Raw genomic sequence first — 22804 nt, 5'->3', positions numbered from 1 at the left:
CTTCCTTTTTTTTTTCTGCGTTTGTTTGGACACTCCGGTGTTCTCCTTGATTCCTTTGCTTGTTTTCATTGGGGGTGGCGGTCTCTTATGCATGTGGGGCGAACACTGGCCGGATCTACCACGCATGCAGGGTGCCGCACGGCCAGCAGTTGGCTTCTGCGACATGCTCGTCACAACCCAAGACGCTGGGAGCACCCGAGTGTCATCTCGTCAAGGGCCGCCGCGGAAACGATTGCGACAATGCTGTCCGTTGGTGGTGACAACTGCTGGGAGGTGGCAACGGGTTTTTACGCGGAAGCGCTGGCGACGCACTCGATAGGGCGGCGTGGGGAGGTGGCATTGCGTGAGCGGCACATGGCCATTGCGCGTGTTCTGACGGCACTCACGCAAGCAGCAACGGTTGGCATGCTGCACGGACGGGTGGCACGGCGTATGGCGCGCGACGTTAAACCACCACGTGATGACGCCTCCAACGAGGAGCACGAGGCGATGGCCATGGCTTGTGAGGCGATCCTCCGAGTGCTGCTTGCATCGGGTGACTTTGAGAAGGCGCAACTGTGCGCGGAGGGTTGGGTACGAACGAAAACTTCCCAAACGGTGGTGAGGCGGGTGATACACACGCTTGTTTCGGAAGCTGCGGGTGGGGGAAGGAAGGAGGAAGAGAGTAGGGAAGAGGAGGGTGACAGCGACAAGAGTGCGGTGCGCCGTACGTCTTTGTTGCGGTGCGGTTTTCTGCAATTTTTGGAGGCAGCAACAGGAATACCAGCACTCCCAGCACTGCTCTCGCTACGCACCGAGGGGTTAACAGACCGTTGCGTAGCGCGGTGGTATGCCGATGCGGCGATGCACATAAACGCGAGTTTGTGGACGCTTTGTTTTGCGCACGTACCGCCAATGAGTGCCTCGTCGGAGCCGTTTTATCGTGAGCTGCTTGTGTACTGCTGCTCACACCGCCAGTGGCCATTGCCTGCTGCTGCCTTGGATGCGATGCCCAGAAGTGTTCTTCAAGAAAATCTGGCCGATGCGATGCGTTGTTGCCAGGAAGAGTTGGGGGAGGCGGAACGGAGGCGCTTGCAGGATGCCGTTTCCACCGTCGTCGTTTCTTCGCGACCACGCAGGGAGGCCATTTTGTGTCTGGACCTTTTTTCCCGGCAGTTCAGCGGGGGTAATATTTCGCAGGAGGACGTGGGGTGGTGGTGCAATCATCTGCGGCGTTGTTCTTTAGATTCTGTGGAGTCTGCCACAGTCTGGATGGCGTTGTGCCAGCGGATTGGGGTGGACGATTTAATGATGCATTCAATGCCTTCCGCTTCTAGCGTTTTCCCGTTGTTGGTTGTGCAGGCGTCGCGGTCAACGACGGCCGCAGAGGCATTATTTGCGGCTGTGCAGCAGGGCGGCCGCAGCCCGCCGGTTGTGGACGACCTCCCGTGTGCCAGTGCGAGGAATCTGCTGGTGCTTTGTAAAGATGACACCAGCGCTTTGGTCGTTGATTGGGTTCTGCGGCACTGCAAGGACCGCGATTATTTGGTTCAGTTTGTTATGGAACCCCCGGCAGGCCACGGTGCTGCGGCCCTGCAAGTGCTAAGGGTCATGATGCAGCCGGAGCACGAGGACGTTTTTGTTTTGTTGTCGTCGTGGCTTCAGAGAAGAAGCAGCAAATGGCTGTCGAGCATTGCGTCCCTCGCACCGCGCAATATGCAGTGGGTTGTGGCGTTGAGATGTCTTGGTGGTATGGCGGCACCGTCCATTGCCCATGTGCATGTCGCCTTTTTGACCTTGGCGAAGCCATGCGTGACGCCCCTTTCTGTTGGTGTAGATTTTTTGTGGACCGATGACTCCGTCACATCGCTGCAGGCAGAGGTCAACCCGTCCTTGTGGCAGATTGAAGCGGAAAAGTGGGAAGCGGCGCTAAGTTTCCTGTCTTTTGGTGCAAAAAACATGAATGCCCGCTCAGACTTGCTGCGATGCTACGCACATGTTGTTTCCCGTGCGGCAGCATTTAGTCGTCAAGAACGCATTAGGGTGGAGGATCTCCTCGCGCAAATGAAGATGGAAGAGGCATCAAGTACAGCACTTTCTACAAGGGAAAAGCTAGCAGTCCTCGTGAGGCGTAAAAAATGGATGGAGGCCTGTTCGCTTGTGGCACAGGTTGGTGGTGGGGCGACGCGCGGTCTGATGGGGCTTCTGGCGCATCACGGTAGGTGGGTGGAGGCGTTACGGGTAGTGGTGAAAGAACACAAGGAGGCATGGGTGCCTCTTATCATACGTGCCACTCGCAACGCAGGCCATTGGCAGGCTGCGCTGTGGACCGTTGAGAAGGCCGTGTCGAAGAGAATATCTCTTCATTACGCGTCCATTGCGGAACTGCTGGCGTGTTGTGCTGCGGCAGATGTGCCGCTTGAGGCGATTCAGCTGTGGCTTCGTGCACAGGCAGGGGAAACAGCGGCACATGGACTGATTGGGTTTGGGAGGAAAAACACGGGTGCGATCACTGAAGGGAGCCTGAGCAGGACGCACGCAGAGTTACTCTTCGTCTTGTTGGATTCGCCGCGCTCGGTGGACCGGCAATGGCACTACGCGTTGCAGTTGCTGACGAGTCATGTGTTGCAGTGCAACGTTTATTCGTCTTCACGTCTCTTTCACACGACTTTTTCAATTTTGCGGAGGGCGGGAAGGTGGCAGGAATCGCTGCGATTGTTGCGATTTCAACATTTGATTGGTGTGCCTGTGACGGCGAAGATGACTCGACTGGTGGCGGATGCGCTTCCTCCCACTAGATGGAGGTTGGCTCTCATCTGTCTGCAAGGCGATCTGAGAGGGGATGCGGGTTTGCTCCGCCGCGTTCTTCCAAAAGTTTTGCCTGTCAATTGGGAATATGCTTTAGAACTTATATCCGGCCAAGGCGTGGCGACAACCACGGCGATGGAGTGTGTTGTGGGCTGCGAACACGTGCCGCTGCAGGTGCGGTTGCAGACGTGGATGCGCATCCTGCCGTCGCTGCCGGTATCGATGAGGCACCAGGCGGCCCCCGTGTATCTCCGCCTTTCGCTTGCCGTTTCCGATCATGGAAGCTGCCTCCTGGTCGGTGTCGATGGGCTGACGGTGATTGAGCGGTCCATACGGGGATTAAGACACGACTTTCAGAATTACGCCGCATTTGTGTACCACCGCGCGGTTGTGCATCGTCACTGGTGTTACGCGTCTCTTGACCCTGCGGTGGGTGTAATGGCATTTCGGGCTCTGAGTGAGATTGCAGGGCGGGACGAACAGTGTGAGGTGAGCGAGGCGGCGCTGGAGCAGCTAACGGATCTTGTCGAGCGTCAAGGGCACGTGTCAAACTAAAAGTGGCTCTCGGGGACCTGCCGTGTTTTCATCTTCATCATCTTTTTTTTTTTTTATTTGTTTGACGTTGACCATCAAAAACACCGCGTGGACTGCAATGCAAAGGCCGCTGTTTGTGTGAAGGAGGACGTGGTGGTGATGGCGGGGCTGCCGGCTCACGCCAATGGTGCAGAGCCGTCACTGCCGTGCGCTCTCTTTTTTTTGCTTTTTTGTGGCTTTTTGCAGTGTAGAAAGTCGCCACTTTAGCACACCATGCGTCTTCGCACGGTCCGTTGTCCAGCGGCCGTGTCGACGGCAGCCACCGTCAAAATGACGCGGGCCTTCTCTGAGGCGCGGTCAAATTACGATGGCACCGCCGCACCGCCGTGGCCAGCACCGGGCGAGAAGCCAACGTACCCCTCTGCACTCTCCGAGTTCCCGCTGCAAAGGCCGCGCATGCGGAAGACGCACACGGAGTGGATGTTTTTTCACGGCCACGGGGGACGCCCGGGCGTGTACGGCCAAACGCGGGAGATTGCCGATTTTGAGTTTGCCGACGGCACACCCGCCAGCATGAGCGGCCGCCGCTTTGCGTTCAAGCACCACCAGGACCATCTGCTCGTGCAGCTCATTCGTGCCGGGGCGGCGGTTGAGCGAAAGGCGGCGAGGGGTCTTTTGCCGCGTGTTCCCGGCACGCCGGAGCAGCGCAACTGGGACCCCGCCATTCCCCTCTTCCTCGAGGACGTGGACGAACAGGGCAGACCACCGCCGTCAGTTGGCCGCTCCATTTGCTCGCGCGTGATTGACGAGAGGATGGCGAGCTCCACGCAGACCCCGAATGAGCTGGCAAACCGCCACGAGGGAGAGACGCTGGAGGCGAACACAATGTTTGAGTCCTACGATCCGCAGGCGTTTGTCTCGGATCACATAAAACTGCGGGATGAAAGGCGGCCGTACTGGTCGAGGCGTCGTTGGGCGTTGACGGACAACTTTTTGGTGCCCAAAAGTCCAAAGCCGAAGAACACCATCAAGGATGAGTAAAAAAAATTATTATTATTTTTATTTTTTTGGGTGGCTGCGTGTGTTCGTGTGTCTGTGCCGCAACGACAAGCGAAAAAAAAATTTTATGGATGACTGAAACGACAACAGCAACAAAAAAAGGGAGGGAAAAGGCGAAGGGGAGGAGTGCTCGTGCTCTGTAGCGCATGTTTTTTTTTTTTTTTTTTTTTACGCCTACCCACCAATTTTCTCGGTTGCTTGTTGTGGGGCATTACATCTTTGCCTTTTTTTTTTTTTTTTTTACGTTTCTTTTGTTGGGTGGGGGCAGCGCATGAATTTGGAGATAGGGCAGCTGCGTGAGCGGAATGCGAGGCTGCGGGAGGAGAACTCGAAGTTGAGGGTGCGGCTGAAGCAGGAGCGGCAGCATGTTGCCGCGGAGGGCATGGATGGGGGACACAGGGAGTTGGAGGTTGGCCTCTGCAAGGATCTCATCCGGGAGAAGGAGAAACATGCCACAATATTAGCGCTTCACGATGAACTCACGCGACTGAACCGTCAGTGCGCCGTGTATGCCGACGCCCTTGAGGAGGCCCGAGGGAATTTTGTGGAGGTGAAGCGGCTTTACGGCGAACTCAATAATCTTTTGGACCACTTCAATGGACCGAAGCACCCATGAGAAGACGGAGGGAAAAGGGAGGAAGGGAGAGGAAGGGAGGGGCCATTAATATGTACTATTGAAGAACGTTATTTATGAATGACTTGCTTTCATTACACGCACACACACACACACACACACACACATGTATATATATTGTATATGATTATGTACATTGAACTTTGCTAATATTATGGATGCAACGGCAAGAAGAACAGATATACTCAAAGAATTATTATTTCCCATTGTCTCTTTCTCCCTTTGGCTTCTTCTTCTTTTTTTTTCTTTTTCTTCTTCTATACACGTGTAGATGATATATAAATATATAAATATTTGTTTATACATTTCTGAGCGCATGCTGGAATAAAATAAAATAAAATAAATAAAATAAAATAAATATGTCCATTGCAGTTGGATGCATTTTTTTGTGTTTGTCCTTCTCTTTCTTCCCTTCTTGTTCCTACGCGTGTGTGTGTGTGTGTGTGTGACATGTGGCATTATTCAGGCGCCCAACGACATGTGTGCTTTTTGTTATTGTGGCCAAATATATATATTTATTTGCGTCTGTTTTTATTTATTTATTTATTTATTTATTTGGGCAAAACAAAATACACAAAAAAAAAAAAAAAGTGAAAATAAAACAAAAAAAGCAGCCAAAAAAAATAAAAAGGAACGACAACAACAACAACAACAAGAAGGCAAGTTATACGGCTTCTTGTGGCAGCCTGGACGTCAATTCAGTGCAACCACCGCAGCCTGAAGAAACCAGTCATGAGGCCCGATTACATGGGCTTCATGTTTCTAACGAGCGCCGTGGTGTCATTTAATGCTGGCATATGGCAGATCTTTCGTCGCTCGGAAAAGAAGCGATTACTTGAGAACCACAAAAACATCATGAAGCCCGCGCTGAAGGAACTCCCAGCAAGCGACAAGACCGTCGATGAGTTTGAGTTTCTTCCGGTGCAATTGGAGGGGGTACTCGACAACGAGGGTTCTGTGCTCGTGGGGCCCCGCTCGATACCGTCGTACAAGGGTGGAGCCACCCACGAGGAGAGCAAGGGAGGGTTTCTTGTCATGACACCCTTTGAGATTGCCGGAACAAAGCAGTTTGTCATGATAAACCGTGGCTGGGTTCCAATCGACGCGGGTAAACATCGCACACTTTTGGCGCAGTACATTGGCGAGGGATTTGCCCTGACGACGGTGCGTGGGATATTCCGCCGCGAGGAATACCTCTCAGCGTCTCTTTTTTGGGGAAAAAACGTATTGAACGAGGGGCCCGCTGCTGCCGACCTCTCGTGGTTGGCGCTTCGGCCGTGGAACATGGCGTTAGATTACTACAAGCGGCGCTGGGGAACCAACAACGTGGACGCTCGCGTCTCCCAGCACGGTCTCCACCACTACTACGTGGAGATGCTGGAGGACTACACTGGAGATGACCAACGGATTGTGCGGGGACATGCATGGCCGTGGCGCCGGAGCACGGAAGAGGTGACGTACGTTCACCTGATGCCCATTGTGCACACCATGTACGTCTTATTTTGGTTTTCCGTCACGATTGGGTCGCTTTACGGCATGGGCAGGTGCTACCAACGCCAAAAGGAACTGTTTGCACTGCGGAGGCACATGACCGCGCAGTCCACGCTGCTTGAAAAAAAGCGTCAGGAGGAGGCTCGGGCGTACATGGAGGCGGTCCAGGAGGTGGAGAGGATGAAGAAATTGGGGACGGCCTCCACTGCACGCATACCAGCACAGCAGCCGGCTAGCAAATAAACGGGATCAAAACCCTGAGGCGGAACATATATATATATATATATATATATACATATATATATATTCCTTTCTTCATTTCACTTCTTGGGAGGGAGGGGGTGAAGGGTTGTTGTTGTGGAGTCGTTGTATTGGGACGGCCGTGGTGTGGGGACGCACCGGGAAAACGGGAGGCGCACATTGCACGCCCTCATCCTACGTCCTTTTGTACCGTCTTCAAAATGAAGAGGCTGCGGGGGTTGAAGCGACATGAAAAAAAAAAAAAAAAAAAGAAAAAAGAAAAAAAGGAGCGGGAAAAAAAGAAAGGAACATGTTTTTGGCGTTTATTTTTATTTTTATTTTATTTTTTACGCTTCTCTCTTTCTTTTTCTCTTCTTTCAGGAAAAACAAAAAGGAGAAGTTACTGGACGGTCGCCGGCAATATTAGCAGGAGGCCCAATGCGTCGGTTGTTTTGTGTGGTGGGCGCCAGGTGCGACATGCGGTGTGCGTTCAGCTTCCTCTCACTTATAAACACCCAGACGGCGCTGCAGAACGCGGCACCACTCACCGATGATGCTGAGGGTTTCACGGAGTTTTTTCGTCTGCCCGTCTCGTTGGACGCCGGTGTGGCGGAAAGTGTGCGGCAACACTACGAGCGGGTCGTGAAGGGCATGGAGACCCAGCAAGATAGCCACGCCGTGCGGGTTCAAGAGGAGGAGCAGCGTCGTTGCGAGGACCTTCCGGTGTTTCTGGTGTCGTACGACCTGCGGTCTCGATGCTTTCACTTTTTTTCCATTGAACGGGATCGTGTAGTTGTTGTGGGCTCGCCACTTCCCGACAGCGCGGAGACGAGTCACAACGGTGGTGGGGATAATCATGGTGATGGCTGCGGCATCGACCTGTCCACGGTGGCGGATGAGCTCATGCAGCACACTCATGGTTTGACGCAGGTGATTCTTCTCCCGCTCGTGGAGCACAAAAAGGAGCGAGACGTACTTGCACCCTATTTCAAGAGACTTCTCGTGACACTGCGGCAAAGTGGCATCATTCCTGTTCTGCATGTGGACAACCTGGAGATGGCGGAGGCGTTGGACCCGAATCCACCGCCCTTGCGTGAGTTGGTGACGAATTATGCCGTGATCACCCCAAAGCCACTCAGTGAACCATGGTTTCGTGCCCACTGGGTGTACCTGCGCACGTTGGCGTGCCGTATGAATGAAGAGGACCCAATCCGCACAATTAATTTTCTTATCGTGCCTCGCTTTGACGTTTTTGTTATTCACTTGGTGCGGTCTGGTTCACGTGGCCTTAACGTCGTGCTGTGGGATCCAGTACACAGGAGACGGTATGTGGCCAGGGGCATGCTTTCCGATATTCTGGCATGTATGCTGGAGCGGCACCAAAAGCGTATCATTCTTCTTCCAACAAATCGAACCGATCGTCCAACGCTGCTTCGGTGTCGTGTTGCCATGACAAAGGCCGGCCGTCAGTGCCATTTGGTGTTCGCCTCCGAGCTCGGTGAGAAGTACCGCGGCGTTTACCAGTCAGAGCCGTCCCGTTTTTGGACGTTACTCCGTGAAGTGTCGGGGGGTCTCGATATGGACCTCCTCTTTGAGATTTACATCACAGCCGGGAACAATTTCCGCAGATACCACAGCAAACGACTGCGGGAGGGCGGTGTAGAAGCAAGGATACCGCACCGTACCGCGGAGGCAGCGGTCTCTTTGACGAACGCGGAGGTGGAAAAGTGGCTGGGCGTCTTATCTTTGAGCCGTCGTGTAGCGAGGGAGAAGGCGGAGGTGCGGAAGTACAAGAAACATCTTTTTATCGCATATGTAACGACGGAATTTGCCGCATACACGCGTCCGGCGAATCCGCATGCCTCAGTGAACTTTGTGGTGGCCGCATCCCTGATGGACGCACAGCACCGCGTGGTGGAGCCATGGACGAAGTATGCGGCCCGGGGGGATTTTAAACTTCCCTCTTTAAACGAGTTTGACGTGATTGTGTGTCATGATGCCAAGCAACTGCTTTTGTTTCTGTGGGATGACCCGGAATTGCATCGATTTTTTAAGCGTGGAGGGAGGGTGTGGTGCACAATGCTGGCGGAGTACATTTTGGAGGCCCAGCGATGCCAGACGGGAAGCAATAACTTTCGTGATGTTGCATTGAAGTACGGCGTCATGACACCGCCCTCTTCTGTTCTTGGGGTCGCCACAGTGGATCTGCCACTTACGTTTCTTCGCCATTACCTGATCGCTGCTGTGGATGCACTTTCCACCGTGTTCCGGGAGCAGCTTTCAAAGTCGTGCGAACGGAGCCAAGTTATTTGCATCGCCCATCGCATGGACTCTCTTCTCTCCATGGCGGCCATTGAGAATGCGGGTATTCAAATTGACGTGGAGGAGGCTGCTCGTCAAGCGCAGGCAGTTCGAAATCGGCTTTTGGCCACTGACAAGGCTCTTAGTTTGTACGTCCCCAATGAAGTGCCTGTCGATTTACAGAAACTTTTTGATTGGAATTCCCTGCAGCATTTGGGTGCGCTTTTTTTTGGCGGAAGTATCACACTGGGGTACACGGATTCTTCGCTGGAATCTTCCACTTGGACGTCCCACCTCATTCACTTCTGCCACCGGTATGGCAACCTCTCTTTGCTGTCAGCGGATGTTCACCTGCAGCGGTTTGCAAGTGAGAAGGGACTGCGAACGGCAGGGCGTCTTTCACAGCGCGTAAGCCAATATCTGTCGAAGGATGAGAGCGCTGGGATGCGGACGTATAGACTTGTTGTGTTTGACATTGAGTCCACTGGCTTAAACACCGCGACGGATGCCATCATTGAAATTGCCGCGTGGGATCCCGTTGAGGCAACGTCCTTCAGTTCGCTCGTAGATCCGGAGCGATCCATACCGCAGGAGACGATGGCGATTCACCACATCACAGACGGCATGGTGCGTGGAGCGCCGCGACTACCGGAGGTGACACGAGCCTTGGCGCGGTATTTACGCCTTGATGAGGCTCAAATAGATCCCAACGAGGTCGTTGTTCTCATTGGACACAACGTGTTTGCACTAGACGAACCGCTGCTTCGCCGCGCGTTTGAGCGTGAAGGTGTGTGCATGGACAACATTCTTTTCTGTGATTCACTTGTCCTGCTAAAGGCTCTCAAGCGTGAGCTGCAGGGTTCCACGGAGAACCCCCGGGTTGACCGAGGTGTTCTTGAGACGTTGACAACTTCCCTTCGATTATCCTCCTTGGTGGAGGGACTTCATGTAGAGGCGGATGGCCTTCTCCATCGTGCGGACACGGATGCAAAGACACTGTGGTTTGTTCTTGTAAATGCGTTGGGTCTGGCGGGGCGAGATTCTGTGAAGCAGCGGGATGCCGTTTTCAGCCATGCCGCACGCACGTTGGTTGTTTACCCCGGCGTCGGCTGTTTTCTCCCGCCGGAGCGTCGACGGGACCGAGTCGTGGTGCGCCTGCCCGGTGTGGCGTCGCAGTTCATCGATAACCCGCGGCTCTTGGCGTCCCTGCGGAGCAAGCCCATCAACGAGAACACTTTACAGGTACTGCACCGAAATCAGGTAACTGTGGCGGGACTGCTGCTTCAGAAGCAACAGTTGGAACGGAATGCGGCGCGGTTTCTTCACTCCGACCCCAGTGGGCGATTGTCTGTTCTGCACAGTGACGGCAAGGTGAGGCAGCTCATTGACCTCACGGCAACATCAACCTCTCGCACGACAAGCTCATACCCGAGCTGTCAGAACATACCGAAGGACGACAAGTCTCCTATACGACGTCTTTTCGTATCCCGTTTTGGTGAGAAAGGGCGCTGCGTAGAGCTGGACTACTCGCAGCTGGAGATTGTTGTGTTGGCTCTCCTATGCGGTGATCCTCGGCTTGTGTCCGATCTGAATCGCGGCGTTGACTTCCACATCAAACGGGCATCCTTTTTCAGCGGGCTTCCGTATGATGAGATATACAAGGGTTACAAGCGTGGCATCCCGGAGTACGTTCAGCTGCGCCGGACAGCCAAGACTTTTTCGTTTCAGCGTCTCTACGGGGCGGGGGTTCCGCTGCTGCACAAGACGACCGGTATTCCCGTGGAGGACCTTGAGGCCTCCATCCGCAAGGAGGAGGAGGAGTACCCTGGCATCATGCAGTTCCACCGACTTGTCCGCACGGTTGCCTTACGGGCAGAGAATCCCGGCTTGCCAACGCATTTCGTTGTGGAACTCCCGACTGGGATTCGCATGAGTTTTAAGACACGGGATGTGGTGCTGAACCTGCCGCCGGTGAAGAATTACCCCATTCAGGGCTTTGGTGCGGAGCTGGCCCAGATGATGGTGGGACGTGTGTTCCGTCATTTTGTGCGGAGGGACTTTTACGGGCAGAAGGCATTTATGGTAAATTTTGTACACGACTCGCTGTGGCTGGACTGCCACCTCGACGTACTGGAGGAGTGCATCCGCGAGACGCGGGATATACTCACGGAGGTACACACGTACGTTGCCAAGGCATTCCCAGGTGTGGAGCTGAAGGTTCCCCTGAATATCACAACGCAGTGTGGCGTGGACATGTGCTCCATGGAGACCATCACGGATGATTTTAGCTGTGTCGCGTTGCAGGGGAGGAGTGCAGTAGGGGCGGAGGCGGAGGAGCCCCTCCCGAGCCTCGAGGCGGACGCAGCGGACATCATAGAGAGCGACATGTAGAAGACGGCGGCGGTAGAAGACGGCTGACTCTTCTTTCCTTTTTTCTTTTCCTTTTTCTTTTTTTTGTTGGTTCCGTCACCTGTTTGCCTTCCCGTTTACTTGACTGCTTGTGCCGTTGATGGTGGGCGAGTGGGTGGAGGGAGGAGGTGGTGCGCATGCGGGTCTGAATTGCTGCCGTGTTATGTAAATTGCACGTGTTCTTTTTCTTTTCTGCTTGTCTACACCCACGTTTGGGAAGTCCACGCTTGGCGAAAAAAAAAAAAAACATAGAAGCACTCAGATGTTACGCACATACACACACACACACACGAAAAAAAAAAAAAAAGAGTCTCCGAAGCACTGCAGGGTTTCTCTCATGGTCAAAGGGGATTGAGCACCACCTGCTGAACAACCAAGGGAAGCTGCGTGCCTATTGAAAGGCGAAGAGTATTTTTGTGACGGCATTTTTGCCGCAAGGGCCGGGCAACCGTCTCGTGGATCCCCAGCCTGAAGACCATCACCAGCAATTACGGCAGGACTCCCGCGCAGGTGACACTGCGTTGGGAGATTTAGCACGGCGTTAGCACCACCCCGAAGCATGTGCCGAGGAATTGTATTTTTTTTTTTTTTCTTCTCTTACCAGTCGTAGTAACTACACCTCAATTGTGCAGCTCTGGTAAGCGTACGAAGGAATTCAGCAGCAGGGATAACCTTACTCCGCGGGCAGCCATTATAGAATGGCTCCAACATCTGCCCTTCCGGCCCGTAAAACTAAGTAACAACTACTCATCGGGTTTGAAGCATGAACAGCAGGCGCTTAGCTTCCTCTCTAGCAAAGAGTACTAGACCCTGGCACCACGTTGAGGTGGCCGGCTGAGCCAGGGGAGGAATTGTATCGTAAAGAATGCCAAAGTATTTGACTTTGAATTGAAGCCGGAGGACATGAAGGGTCATTGACAGTATGAATACAAATCTTTTTGCTGCAGCCCGACCCCGGAGGAATACATGATTTGCTTTTGGTAAATAATCACAAACTTTTTTTTCTTTTTTCTTTTTTCTTTTTTCTTTTTTTAGTTTCTTTATAAACGGCATGGAAAATGAATGTCGATGTTGTTTTGCTAACGGGGGGAAGGGACGTGGATGGGGATGAAGGGGTTTCTTCTATCCTCTCCCTCTCTTTCTCTCTGTGTAATTGTGTGTGGGCGCAAAGAGTGCCGCGGAGAATGGTGAAGCAGAAAAAAGAAATGTGGAGACGAGGTGTTGTTGCTGCGTGGGGGGCAGTTACGCCGCTCTGCATTTTGTTTGATTGCCCACTTAACGATTTTGTCTTTTTTTTTTTTTTTTTGTTCCTTTAAACCGAGTTGTTCTCATTTCAGCAGCCGCAGGGGGAGAGAGTGGTGTCAACGCACCGCCGTTGGTTCTGCATGGCAGTTGCACCACACGATGCGCCACGATACACAGTTCTCTGTAGTTTGTTTGGGAACGGGTAAAGGTGCCTCCATGGTCTATGATGGGAGTTGTAGCCCTGGTTACGTTCTCTGCATGGACGAAGAACCACTCATTCTGTTCGGCGCCGGGTACGGTGTGACGAGGCAGTGTCTCCGCTACTTTGGCGTCATTCCCTCCAATATTTTCATTTTTTCGAACCGCTCGCACATGTCCGCCGAGCTTCCGGTCATCATCGCCGTGGAGAGTTGCAAGGGGAGGCGTCTTCGCATTGTTGCTAGCGAGGCGGTGATGTCCTGCATTAGGGAACACCGATTGGCGGAGGTACGCTCGCGGTTAAACGGCGTCAAAGCAGCCAATGGTGATGGTGTCTGTGACTTTGTCGCCATCCCTTCTCCTGGTGTCCCACCGGACGCAAATTTGCCGCCGTATCATTTGCCATGTGTGGCCGCGGTGTCGCTGCTTGTGTTCGACACTTCTGCCGCGGAGGCATCATGTGGGGTGTGCGTATCACAGAATGGCGTCCCGCTGGTGGTTTTGACGGGCGATTGCGCCTACAATCCAGGGTTGCACTGCGCAATACTTCGCATGGCTCCTGTGGTGATTCTGGACGGAAGGCGCAACGCGTCACGGGATCATGCCTCCTTCACCGACATTTTGCGCGCTGTGGAGAACTGCGGGGTGGTGCCCCGGCGTGTGTTTATTGGACAGTACGGACAGCCGTGGGAGGCACCGCCAGTGGTGAAGGGCGGCGTCGTATTCCCGATTGTGGAAGGTGCTGTCGTGGCATTGGGGGAGAGGCCTGCCGTTGCCCGCGTTTCAATGGCATCCGCAGTAGAGAAGGGGGCGGAAAACACGGTTAGAAAAGATGAGGATGAGGTGCGACCCACCGCGTGGACGCGTGCTCGCCATACTGATCCTTGCGCCCACGCTGAGGTCCGTCCCGTGAAGGTGTTTCTTATCAACAACGAGTCGCCGGACACCCCACCGGCCATTCTGATGGTGCAGCAGCTCCGCACCATGTCACAGGTCAAACAGCGAGTGTCTGAACTTCTTCATTTGCGGCCCGTAGGGACCCTTTTCTCCGCAGATACAGGGCAGAGGCTGACTTCTCTCTCTCAGTTCACGCATGGCATGAGGGTGGTGGCCACAAAGATTGGTGGGAGGCCGCTTGAAGATCTTCCGGCTCCTCGCCTAAGCGAGCGGCAACAGATTGTTCTCGTTCCTGAGAAGCCTTTAGAGGGGGACAGCCCTCTGTCGGTAGAAGTGCGTGAATACATGCAACGAGCGCACCAGGCTCTTCGAGGACATGTGGGCTACGAAGGACTTGTTTCTGTTGATCCCGCGACCCGTCATGACGACGGTGTGGGTGTTGTATCGAGCGTGGGAGGGCCATGTGCTGGCATTGACTCCCCGTCTCAGATCAGTGCTGAGTTGTCTCCCGAAACGCCTCAAGTTATGGAGAAGGTGGGCGTGGCCGGGCGCGACAATTCAAACAAGGGTGGAACTGCATACTCCTTTCGATTTACGACGCTGGGGGCGTAGAAAATTGGTCTCTTTCCTTGTTTTTTTTTTTTTTTTTTGTGACACAAATTTTTCTTTCGAATGGGAATTGCTGGTGTGTGTCTGTGTGGGAAAACCGTTTGCTGCGCCCAGTCTCAGTGAAGACGCTATGCCTGTATATACTTTTTTTTTTTTTTTTTTTATGTCTCCGTCTTAGCGCTTTTAACTGATGTCTCATCTTTGCTTCTATTTTTTATTTTTATTTTTTAATTTCTTCTTCCTGGTCTTTTTTGCTAAGTTCTCTAGTCTCTGGCGTCGCATGTCGGATAGTCAAACAGCGGCGTTCACAGCCCCGCGGAACGCCGTAGTCGGCAGTGATGCGTGGTCGGTTCAGGCGGCGTTCTCCCCGTCTTCACTGGGGGGAGGGGGTGAAGCGCACACGGGGGCCTTTGAAGAGCGGCCGGCACGCGCTTTCACGGCGGCGCGGCTCCCAACGGTGCGCCACCGCCCCGCAAATTCCAAAGCCCTTGTCCCGCGATTATCATCGCCGGAAAGGCTCCGCATGAAAACATGCCGTTTGCAGCAGGAACTGCAGGCACTCCGCCTGCGCCACGAAAGCCGACACGAACGACTGCAGAGCATCCGGGCTCGTCGATCTGTTTCCCAGTCGTCATTATTTAGGGGATCGAGTCAGTGCTCTGGCGACACAAATTCCACCGCGCAGCCGAGTATTATCTTGGCTGACCGCTCATACTCTCAACGCAGGAGGGATGGGGGGCCCAGCCTGCCCAACCTGCTCAAATGCTTCGAGGAGGCTCGGATGAAGTACTTGCTGGAGGGGGAGCGCAAGAAGAAGGTGATGCCCCCTATTTATTCATCGCAGATACCTCGAAATTCAGAAGCTGCACGCCAACAACAGCAGCAGCAGCAGCAAGAGATCATGAAAAATCCCGATGCGTTTGGACGTCGATTCTTTACTCGTTCCTACTCTAACGAGGCTCAGTGGTAGAAGACAACAAAAAGAAATGACATCAGCGAAGAGGGTCAAACAAACAAACAAACAAAACAACAACAAAGAACGATGACGATGAAATTAGTTTGAATGTAGACAGTACTTATAAATTTCCATTTTCAAGAAAAAAAAAAACAACAAAAACAAAAACAAGAAAATGTTGGTTTGTTCTTTATGCGAAAAGGAATAAAAATTAGGGGGAGGGCACAGCTTGGAGTCGGAGTGCAACCCCGCCTTAATAATTTTTGCCTTCATGCGATCCCAACTGTTTGTGTGCCGCCGTTGCCTTTTTTTTTGTGTGTGTGCGTGTGTGTTTGCTTGTTTGTTGGTTCCTTCCTTTTTTTTTTTTTTGCTTTCTGTTTTTTTTTTTTGTTTGTTTGCAGGAGAGGGGACGGGGAGTAGAGTTGCACACATGACGGAGCTGGGCGATGTGCTGACCTGCCGTCTTGTGGTAGAGGACGAGCGAATGCGGCGCCAGCGCGAGGCGTTTGAGGAACAGCGGCAGTGGCTTCTTTCGAAACTTGTGTCCGTATCCCACGACGATGGCGGTGGCGATGATGAAAGGGATGGGACGAGGCCGGAGAAGCGACATGAGAAGCGGCCATTGAGGCCTCGTAGCTCCCGTTGTACCGTCGGTGTGCCCGTCGAGGAGCGGCTGCTGGAATACGGGAGGCAGAGAGATGAACGGGTGGAGCGAGCACGCAGAATTTGCCAGGAGGAGGCAGAGATGGCGGAGGCAAAACTCCTCGAGAGGGCAGAGCCAAGGACGCAGAGAGGCACGCGTGCCATTTCATCCAGTACTTCGGAGACATTGACGCGCAGGCGGGCTCAGAGGTACGAACGCCTCATTGAGGAGTCCACCGCAGAACTGAATTTTCATCCCCGAATATCGATTGAGTCTGCGCGTCTCGCGCGTGAACGGCGGTTAAAGGAGAATATCGCGGACTTGTCTGTCCAAGAGGCTCTGCTGCGCCGCAAGGCAATGGCAGACGAGCAGCTGGAGAGAAAAAGAAACGAGATGCATGCCATACGCGCGGCCCCGATGATAACCAAAAAAGCAAAGAAGTTGCTCCTTCCGTACACGGCTGTGGAGCGGCTTTATTTGCACGCCAAGGAGAAGCAAAGCGAGGAAAGGGACACGAGGGAACGACTGCAGGAGGTGATCGAGGAGAATACGGAATTCCCGTTTCATCCGTCCATTTCGGAAAGGGCTGAAAAGCTCCACAGAAGGCCAGGGAGACATGCATATGAGGACTTGTATGAACACGGGCTTCAACAGCAACAACAGAGACGTCTTGTGACTTCCGAGGAGGGTGCTGAGTTTCATCCAAATATAAACCGAGTGAGTGAACTCATTGCGGCGCGGATGAACGAGTCCACGACTGAGCGCCTCCTGAAGCCCCGTCAAGCGAATTGCGAAGAAACAGCCCCTAGAAAGTTGCTTTTGTGTCGTAAGGATCTTGATCGACGTTTTGATCAACTATACATGGATGGTGGCAAACGGGCCGCACGGCGGCGCTCCTTTTCAGAGGGAGAACGGGAGTTGGGACCGGAGTGCACATTTGCCCCGAAGATTAACGAGAGCCGCACCTCTGCAGACGGCGTGTCGGGGCTTCCACTGGATGTACGCATGCATCTATGGCAGGAGAGAAAGAAGCAAAGACTGATGTTGATTAGAAGGGAGGCGGAGAAAATGGAGGAGGAAGAAGCTGTTGCTGCCATGCCCATTGCATTCCGGCGTGGGACTCAGCCTTTGATAGAGAGGAGCAGCACATGCAGGCCAATGTCGGTCTTGAATGGTTCCACCACCCTCGCTCAGGAGTCACACTCAGCAAAAAGTGGAATCAAAGCGCCAACTTCGGTGGGGTCCATGGCAGATGAAGAAACCATTTTAAAGGCGCTTCAGGCACTCGAGAATGCGGAGCGCGTGTCTCAGTACATCATGAGAGACTAGACTGCTAGAATGGAAATAAGGCACATCACAGAAGGCAAGAAGAGAAGGAGGAAGCATGCGTTTTATATTTTATCGTAGTGATTCCGTTTATTTATTTATTTTTTTGACTGAGTTGTTTTGGTTGCGTTTCCATTTTCAATTTCTCTTGTTGTGAGTGGATGATGAGGCAACTGCTTCTTTATTGTACCATTGTGGCACCACAGTATCGGGAAGGACTCGTGCATGGAGGGGAAGGGACAACCTGCCTCTAGTCGCTCAAGAGGTGAAGAAGAAAAAAAAAAAAGGGAAAAGGACGTAGGCGGTGAGCCGTTGGCTGGTTGGAGATGTCGACAACTTTTCTTGCGTCTATTTTTTTTTTTTTGCATTTTTTTTTTTCCCTTTGTTTGTTTGCCATGGCAGGGAAGAAAGGAACAAAAAAAAAGAAGGGGAGTTGGATGCCACCGAAGGGAAGGAGGAAGAAGAAGAATGCCCCGCCGCCGCTTGTGGCACCGGAGCCGGCCGGCGATGAGCTGGAGGTTGACATTTTGTGGGATTGCGTGAAGGAGGTGGACGACAAACCCTCTTTTATGGACGGCTCGCTGCTGGACGCGACCCGCGCCTGCTTCGAGGGCGAGAAGGGCCAAAAGGGCACGGGCGAGGTTGCGAGGACCGCCTTCTTTGGGCGGACACGACACCTGCTTGCCCCGCGCGCCTGTCCCCAGTTTCTGGCGTCGGAGAAGGAGTTGCAGAGAACGATGGAGAAAGCCAAAAACATTCAGGAGGATGTCAGTGAATTCGAGTTGCTGAAGGAGAAGGAGCGAGAGGAGGCTCAGCGCAAGAGGGAGAGAGTCACCACGACGGCGCGGAATCTCATGACGGAATTATCGGATGCCAGGCTTATTTTCTTGGAGGACATGGAGGAGATAGCGGAGGGCTTCTTTTCGGATCAGAAGCAAATGCTGGAAACACTATGTAACCTTGCGGTGAAGGATAATGAGGTGGAGGCGGCTTTTCTGGAGCAGCAGACGATGCAGCAACTTTATCGTGACGCAGAGGAGAAGTACTTCAGGGATCACGGAGAGCATGTGGTCCTCATTGCCGAAATGCAGTCTGAGACGAGTCAACAGCAGGAAGAAATGCTTCAGTTGATGCTTCACCGCCTCGACAAGGGGGTTGTTGAAATGACAAAGTTGTCCGTAGAGGAGCTGGAGGATAAGGCATCCGCGCAGGAGGAGATGTCACGGCTTATTGTGGAGCTTCTGAAGGTCCAAGGGCACTCTGTCGTTCTGGAGAAAGAGACGACGTCTATCGCCGAGGAAATGGTCGTCATGCAGCGTATGATTGCGTTGGAGTTACAGAAGCAACAGTTTTGCATTAGGCGCCAGAAGCAACTTAGGGAGGAACTCCAGTCCTTGTCCGCCAGGGTCCGGGAGAACGAAATGCGGCTCATCGCAATGATGAGCAACAAAACCCCGAGCGCTGCCTACACCGCCACACTGCCAATGGTGCCAGTGTCTCCCAACACCATTGCGAGTCTGACCGAGACCGAGGGGAAGAAGAGCGTTGCGCTTCTGACCATCGAATTGCAACGCCATTTAGAAGCTAGCAGTGCGGAGCTTGCAAACTACAAGGATGAACTTTGGGCACTGCGACGCCAGCATCTTGTGCAACTGAGTGGACAATACCAATCCTTTAATTTGAACAATTCCTTTTTTGGTACCACGAAGGAATTTTTTTTGGATGCGGACACGAAGGCCGCTGTTCGCTCCATCGTTGTGGAGGCACTGATGCAGGTAAATCACATTCTTGGTGTGATCGATGACACGGCAAAGTTTCCTGGTAACTTGGAGCGTTTGTTGTCTGTGGTTGATTTGAGGGATCGAAAGTTTATTCAAAATTACGTGGCAAATCGCATCAACACGTTATTTAGCCGCATCTGCCCGACAGCCCCCCCGCTTCTTTTTCTCCGCGAGGCGGCAAATGTACAGTCGGAAATATGATTTTCTCCGTTTCTTATGTGAAGTATATATAAAATGGATACATGTACGCAATACATTTGCGAGTTACCCCTCCTTTCCTTCCGTTGCCCACATGATTGACGCCGGTGGATACGACATGTTTATTTATTTATTAATTAATTAATTTATTTTTTTGTTTTCTCCTTTGCTAGAGAAGAAACAAACAAGCAACAAAAAAACAAAGTGAAACAAGAGGAATAGCGAAGTGAACGTAGCACACATACACACATACACATAAACACACATATACACATAAGAAATAAATAAAAAAAAAAAAAAAAAAAAGAATGCCTCTTGAAAGAGAAAGTATGCATGAAAATGGGGTGGAGATGCAAGGGTATATGGGTGGCGGGACAGTGGCGGATTACACATTAATTACGCCTGACATGGAGGATATGGGAGGCGGGGCGATAAATGATGGGAACGATAAAAACGAAGTTCTCTTGGAAGACGTTGTACCACGTAAACGAAAGTTTCCATATTGTGATTTAATATCTCATGGAGGCATGCTCTCCGGCGCGTACAATCTTGCTTCGGTCACGCTTGGCTCTGGCATTATTACTCTCCCCTCCGCTTTTAACAGCACGGGCGTTGTGCTCTCGGTTGTTGTGCTTCTTGTCATCTCTCTGGCGACGGTGTTCTCAACCTACTTGTTGGCATTGGCAGTCGACAAGACCGGGTATCGTGGCTACGAGAAGCTGGCACGCGGATTACTCGGTCGTGGGTGGGACTACTGGGCAGCCTTTAATATGTGGATGTTCTGCTTTGGCTCATGCGTCTCATATGTTATCTCCGTGGGAGATATGCTGCGTCCCATCCTGGATGATCCCTCCGTGAATCCATTTTTGCAAACCGTCTGGGGAAATCGCTGCCTGGTGATAGTGATATGGTTCTGCGTGATGCTGCCACTTTCGATTCCCAAAGAAATTAATTCCCTGCGTTACGCCTCGGTCGTTGGGGTCTCTTTTATCATGTACTTTGTTGTCGCCATTGTGGTGCACGCCGTGCGAGGCTTTGAGCATGGAAAGCCACGCCATGATCTGAAAATGTTTCGATCCGGCAACGGCGCCATTATTGGATTTTCACTTTTTATATTTGCATTCCTGTGCCAAACAAATTGTCTTGAAGTGTACGCTGAAATGCGGAAGCCAACACCCCGGCGCATGACACGGGACACCACGCTCAGCATGGTTATTTGTTGCTTTCTTTACATTATTTCGGGTTTTTTTGGATATGCAGACTTTGGTGATGCCATCACGGACTCCGTTCTGCTTTACTACAACGTCCGTGACGACCCCATGATTGCCGTTGCTTACGCTGGTCTCGCCTTTAAGCTTTGCGTTGGATTTGCCATATGTATGCAGCCTTCTCGAGACTCTATGTACTATTGCATTGGGTGGAATGTCACCACCATGCCTTTTTGGAAGAATGCCCTGTTCTGCACTGCGTTGGCCATCGTTGCTCTCGTACTGGGTTTGTTTATTCCAAGTATCACGATTGTCTTTGGCCTCGTGGGGAGCCTCTGCGGTGGGTTTTTGGGCTTTATATTTCCCTCCCTGTTTTACATGTACACTGGGAACTGGAGCCTGAGGACCGTTGGCTTTTTCCACTACTTCTGCACGTATTTACTGCTTCTTTCCGGTGTTGTGGCGGTTGTTTTTGGCACAACGGCTGCTGTGTTCGGCGAGGTGAAAAAAAACTGAGCCCCTCTCTTCCGCAGAGCCTACTGGAATGCGACACAAATAATTTGAGATATATTGAGCGAGTTTCGCCACCGCCGTCGCTGCTGGCGGGTGAATCAAGACAATGATGTGAACAAGTGCATTATTTTGTTTGTTTGTTTGGGTTATTATTATTTTTTTTTTTAGATAAATAAATATATATATATATTGGTTCCACGAGACGAACAGCAACAACAACAAAGAAATTGATGGTCTTTTTTTTTTTTTCTTTTTTCTTCTTTTGGCTGTTGGACCGGAGGAGAGAAAGAGACAGAAAGAGCGAGTGAGAGAGAGAGAGAGAGTGAGTGTGTGTGTGTGTATGTGTGTATGTGTGTTTTTTTTTTTTTTACAGCTTCACGAAGCAAAATAGTTTCGCTTGCTTATTATTATTATTTATTTATTTATTTTATTTATTTATTTTATTTATTTTATTTTTTTGATGCTTCTGCCGGGTCGTTTTATCAAAAAAACTTTTTTTTTTTTAAATTTATTTAATTATTATTATTATTATTATTTGGCGGAGTTAACTTGTTTGTGGGAATTAAGCAGCAGAAAAAAAAAGAAAACGTCAAGTGATAGTTTTATTTATTTATTTATTTATATTTTTATTATTGAGGGTGGAGTGGAGTGGAGTCGGGGTTTAAATTTTGCGATCGTCAAGACAGAAATGATACGTGCATGCATCTTTCATTCTGCCGGGGAGGTGAACTGAAAAAAAAAGGGAAGAAAAGGAGGGGGAAAAAAGAAAAAAAAGAAAAACGAAGGAAAACTGCGAGTGACTCATGCCTCTGAGGCAGGCACGTGTGGGTTAGAGGGCACCACCACGGCCGCTTCGTACCCAATTTTATAAACTTGTGGAAAGGCTGTGGGGCTCGCTGGGGCCAAGTGGATGATGACATGTCTCTTGATGAACTCCTTTCTTTACTTCTTCACTAGTAGAGTTGTGTTCTCGAATGTGCCGCGCTGGGAGGCAGCGAACGCAGCATTTTTTTGGCGAGCGGAGAGGCTTGGAGGGGCCAGCGCCGCCCGAGTTCACCTCCCAACCGCGGGGTGGCAACTCCCTGGTGTCCAAGCGTCGCCTTGTCCAGTGGGAAGCTCCTAGCATCCTCGTTTTTGCAACGGCGGCGGGGACGATGGTGGTGGCCGTGAGCCCTCGAATGCATGCGTTCCTCCACTTGCCCCGGGTTCCGCATTCACGACGCGGCCAAATGGGTCTCTCGTTCCCAGGGTGGGGCTTGCAGGCTCTGTAGCTGCTGCTGCTGCGCAGGAGCCCGGCGACTCGGGATAGGAATCCACACATGTTCAGGAGGCGCTCGCGCGTCTTATGGGGTGGGTCGGGATGGGCGGTGATCTTGGTGCGGCGTCGTCGGCGGTGTTGAATTTCAGAGGCGCCCTGCGTATGATAACATTTGGGTGACACGCCCCAGCATTTTCATGATGGGGCCGCGTTCATGCTTTCACAGGATTATGAACGAGGCGGGCGCGTTGGCAAACTCTGCCCATTCGTTGACCGGGAAGGAGCAGCGAGCACGATCTTCTCTTGGCCGGCTGTGCGGTTTATTTGGGCAAGAAGCGTCTTGGGGCTTCTTGGCGGCAGGAGCGCGCACGGAGCATCCTCTTGCTTGGATCTGCGCGCAGTCGTTTTTGAATAAGCGCACCCAGTGGGGCGCGACGATTTGTTTTTTGCCGCGTCGCGGTCACCCGCACGGAGGCGTTGATGTTGGAGAGGAGGGTTGCCGAACGTGCCCGGGGTTG

At 52.2% G+C, this 22804-nt stretch overlaps 10 protein-coding genes across 10 annotated transcripts, besides 35 other annotated features; all 10 read left to right on the top strand.

The window, feature by feature from the left end:
* Positions 1-22804: part of a sequence feature (heterozygous, Esmeraldo-like haplotype) that runs on past the window's edge.
* Positions 88-3342, top strand: Tc00.1047053506227.120 (hypothetical protein, conserved; the record flags this gene model as incomplete). The annotated part of the gene is made up of 1 exon (XM_812363.1): positions 88-3342. One exon carries the CDS (start codon positions 88-90, stop codon positions 3340-3342), a length of 3255 nt encoding a protein of 1084 aa, XP_817456.1.
* Positions 3595-4362, top strand: Tc00.1047053506227.110 (hypothetical protein, conserved; the record flags this gene model as incomplete). The annotated part of the gene is made up of 1 exon (XM_812362.1): positions 3595-4362. The coding sequence occupies one exon, from the start codon at positions 3595-3597 to the stop codon at positions 4360-4362; it is 768 nt and encodes a 255-aa protein (XP_817455.1).
* Positions 4360-4390: a sequence feature (AT_rich).
* Positions 4530-4550: a microsatellite.
* Tc00.1047053506227.100 (hypothetical protein, conserved) lies at positions 4652-4996 on the top strand (the record flags this gene model as incomplete). The annotated part of the gene is made up of 1 exon (XM_812361.1): positions 4652-4996. One exon carries the CDS (start codon positions 4652-4654, stop codon positions 4994-4996), a length of 345 nt encoding a protein of 114 aa, XP_817454.1.
* Positions 5091-5121: a microsatellite.
* Positions 5241-5273: a microsatellite.
* Positions 5289-5310: a sequence feature (AT_rich).
* Positions 5338-5372: a microsatellite.
* Positions 5442-5462: a microsatellite.
* Positions 5545-5571: a microsatellite.
* Positions 5590-5644: a sequence feature (T-rich).
* Positions 5647-5669: a microsatellite.
* Tc00.1047053506227.90 (hypothetical protein, conserved) lies at positions 5747-6748 on the top strand (the record flags this gene model as incomplete). Its single annotated transcript, XM_812360.1, has 1 exon — positions 5747-6748. One exon carries the CDS (start codon positions 5747-5749, stop codon positions 6746-6748), a length of 1002 nt encoding a protein of 333 aa, XP_817453.1.
* Positions 6775-6812: a microsatellite.
* Positions 6998-7031: a microsatellite.
* Positions 7068-7093: a microsatellite.
* On the top strand, positions 7184-11437 carry Tc00.1047053506227.80 (mitochondrial DNA polymerase I protein B, putative; the record flags this gene model as incomplete). Its single annotated transcript, XM_812359.1, has 1 exon — positions 7184-11437. One exon carries the CDS (start codon positions 7184-7186, stop codon positions 11435-11437), a length of 4254 nt encoding a protein of 1417 aa, XP_817452.1.
* Positions 11466-11505: a sequence feature (A-rich).
* Positions 12034-12300: a mobile genetic element.
* Positions 12452-12497: a sequence feature (A-rich).
* Tc00.1047053506227.50 (hypothetical protein, conserved) lies at positions 12860-14407 on the top strand (the record flags this gene model as incomplete). Its single annotated transcript, XM_812358.1, has 1 exon — positions 12860-14407. The coding sequence occupies one exon, from the start codon at positions 12860-12862 to the stop codon at positions 14405-14407; it is 1548 nt and encodes a 515-aa protein (XP_817451.1).
* Positions 14549-14657: a sequence feature (A-rich).
* On the top strand, positions 14685-15374 carry Tc00.1047053506227.40 (hypothetical protein, conserved; the record flags this gene model as incomplete). The annotated part of the gene is made up of 1 exon (XM_812357.1): positions 14685-15374. One exon carries the CDS (start codon positions 14685-14687, stop codon positions 15372-15374), a length of 690 nt encoding a protein of 229 aa, XP_817450.1.
* Positions 15411-15430: a microsatellite.
* Positions 15498-15533: a microsatellite.
* Positions 15660-15708: a microsatellite.
* Positions 15715-15756: a microsatellite.
* Positions 15790-17331, top strand: Tc00.1047053506227.30 (hypothetical protein, conserved; the record flags this gene model as incomplete). The annotated part of the gene is made up of 1 exon (XM_812356.1): positions 15790-17331. One exon carries the CDS (start codon positions 15790-15792, stop codon positions 17329-17331), a length of 1542 nt encoding a protein of 513 aa, XP_817449.1.
* Positions 17666-17720: a sequence feature (A-rich).
* Tc00.1047053506227.20 (hypothetical protein, conserved) lies at positions 17766-19310 on the top strand (the record flags this gene model as incomplete). The annotated part of the gene is made up of 1 exon (XM_812355.1): positions 17766-19310. The coding sequence occupies one exon, from the start codon at positions 17766-17768 to the stop codon at positions 19308-19310; it is 1545 nt and encodes a 514-aa protein (XP_817448.1).
* Positions 19429-19467: a microsatellite.
* Positions 19545-19582: a microsatellite.
* Positions 19583-19616: a microsatellite.
* On the top strand, positions 19616-21031 carry Tc00.1047053506227.10 (amino acid transporter, putative; the record flags this gene model as incomplete). The annotated part of the gene is made up of 1 exon (XM_812354.1): positions 19616-21031. One exon carries the CDS (start codon positions 19616-19618, stop codon positions 21029-21031), a length of 1416 nt encoding a protein of 471 aa, XP_817447.1.
* Positions 21175-21219: a sequence feature (AT_rich).
* Positions 21265-21292: a microsatellite.
* Positions 21309-21355: a microsatellite.
* Positions 21351-21384: a microsatellite.
* Positions 21439-21478: a microsatellite.
* Positions 21513-21543: a sequence feature (AT_rich).
* Positions 21544-21564: a microsatellite.
* Positions 21630-21659: a microsatellite.
* Positions 21760-21818: a sequence feature (T-rich).

The sequence above is a fragment of the Trypanosoma cruzi genome, genomic scaffold (genome assembly GCF_000209065.1).
Source record: "Trypanosoma cruzi strain CL Brener 1047053516357 genomic scaffold, whole genome shotgun sequence".
Taxonomy (NCBI): domain Eukaryota; phylum Euglenozoa; class Kinetoplastea; order Trypanosomatida; family Trypanosomatidae; genus Trypanosoma; species Trypanosoma cruzi.
The sequence above is the reverse complement of the archived record's forward strand: the minus strand, read 5'-3'. Positions and strand labels throughout refer to the sequence as shown.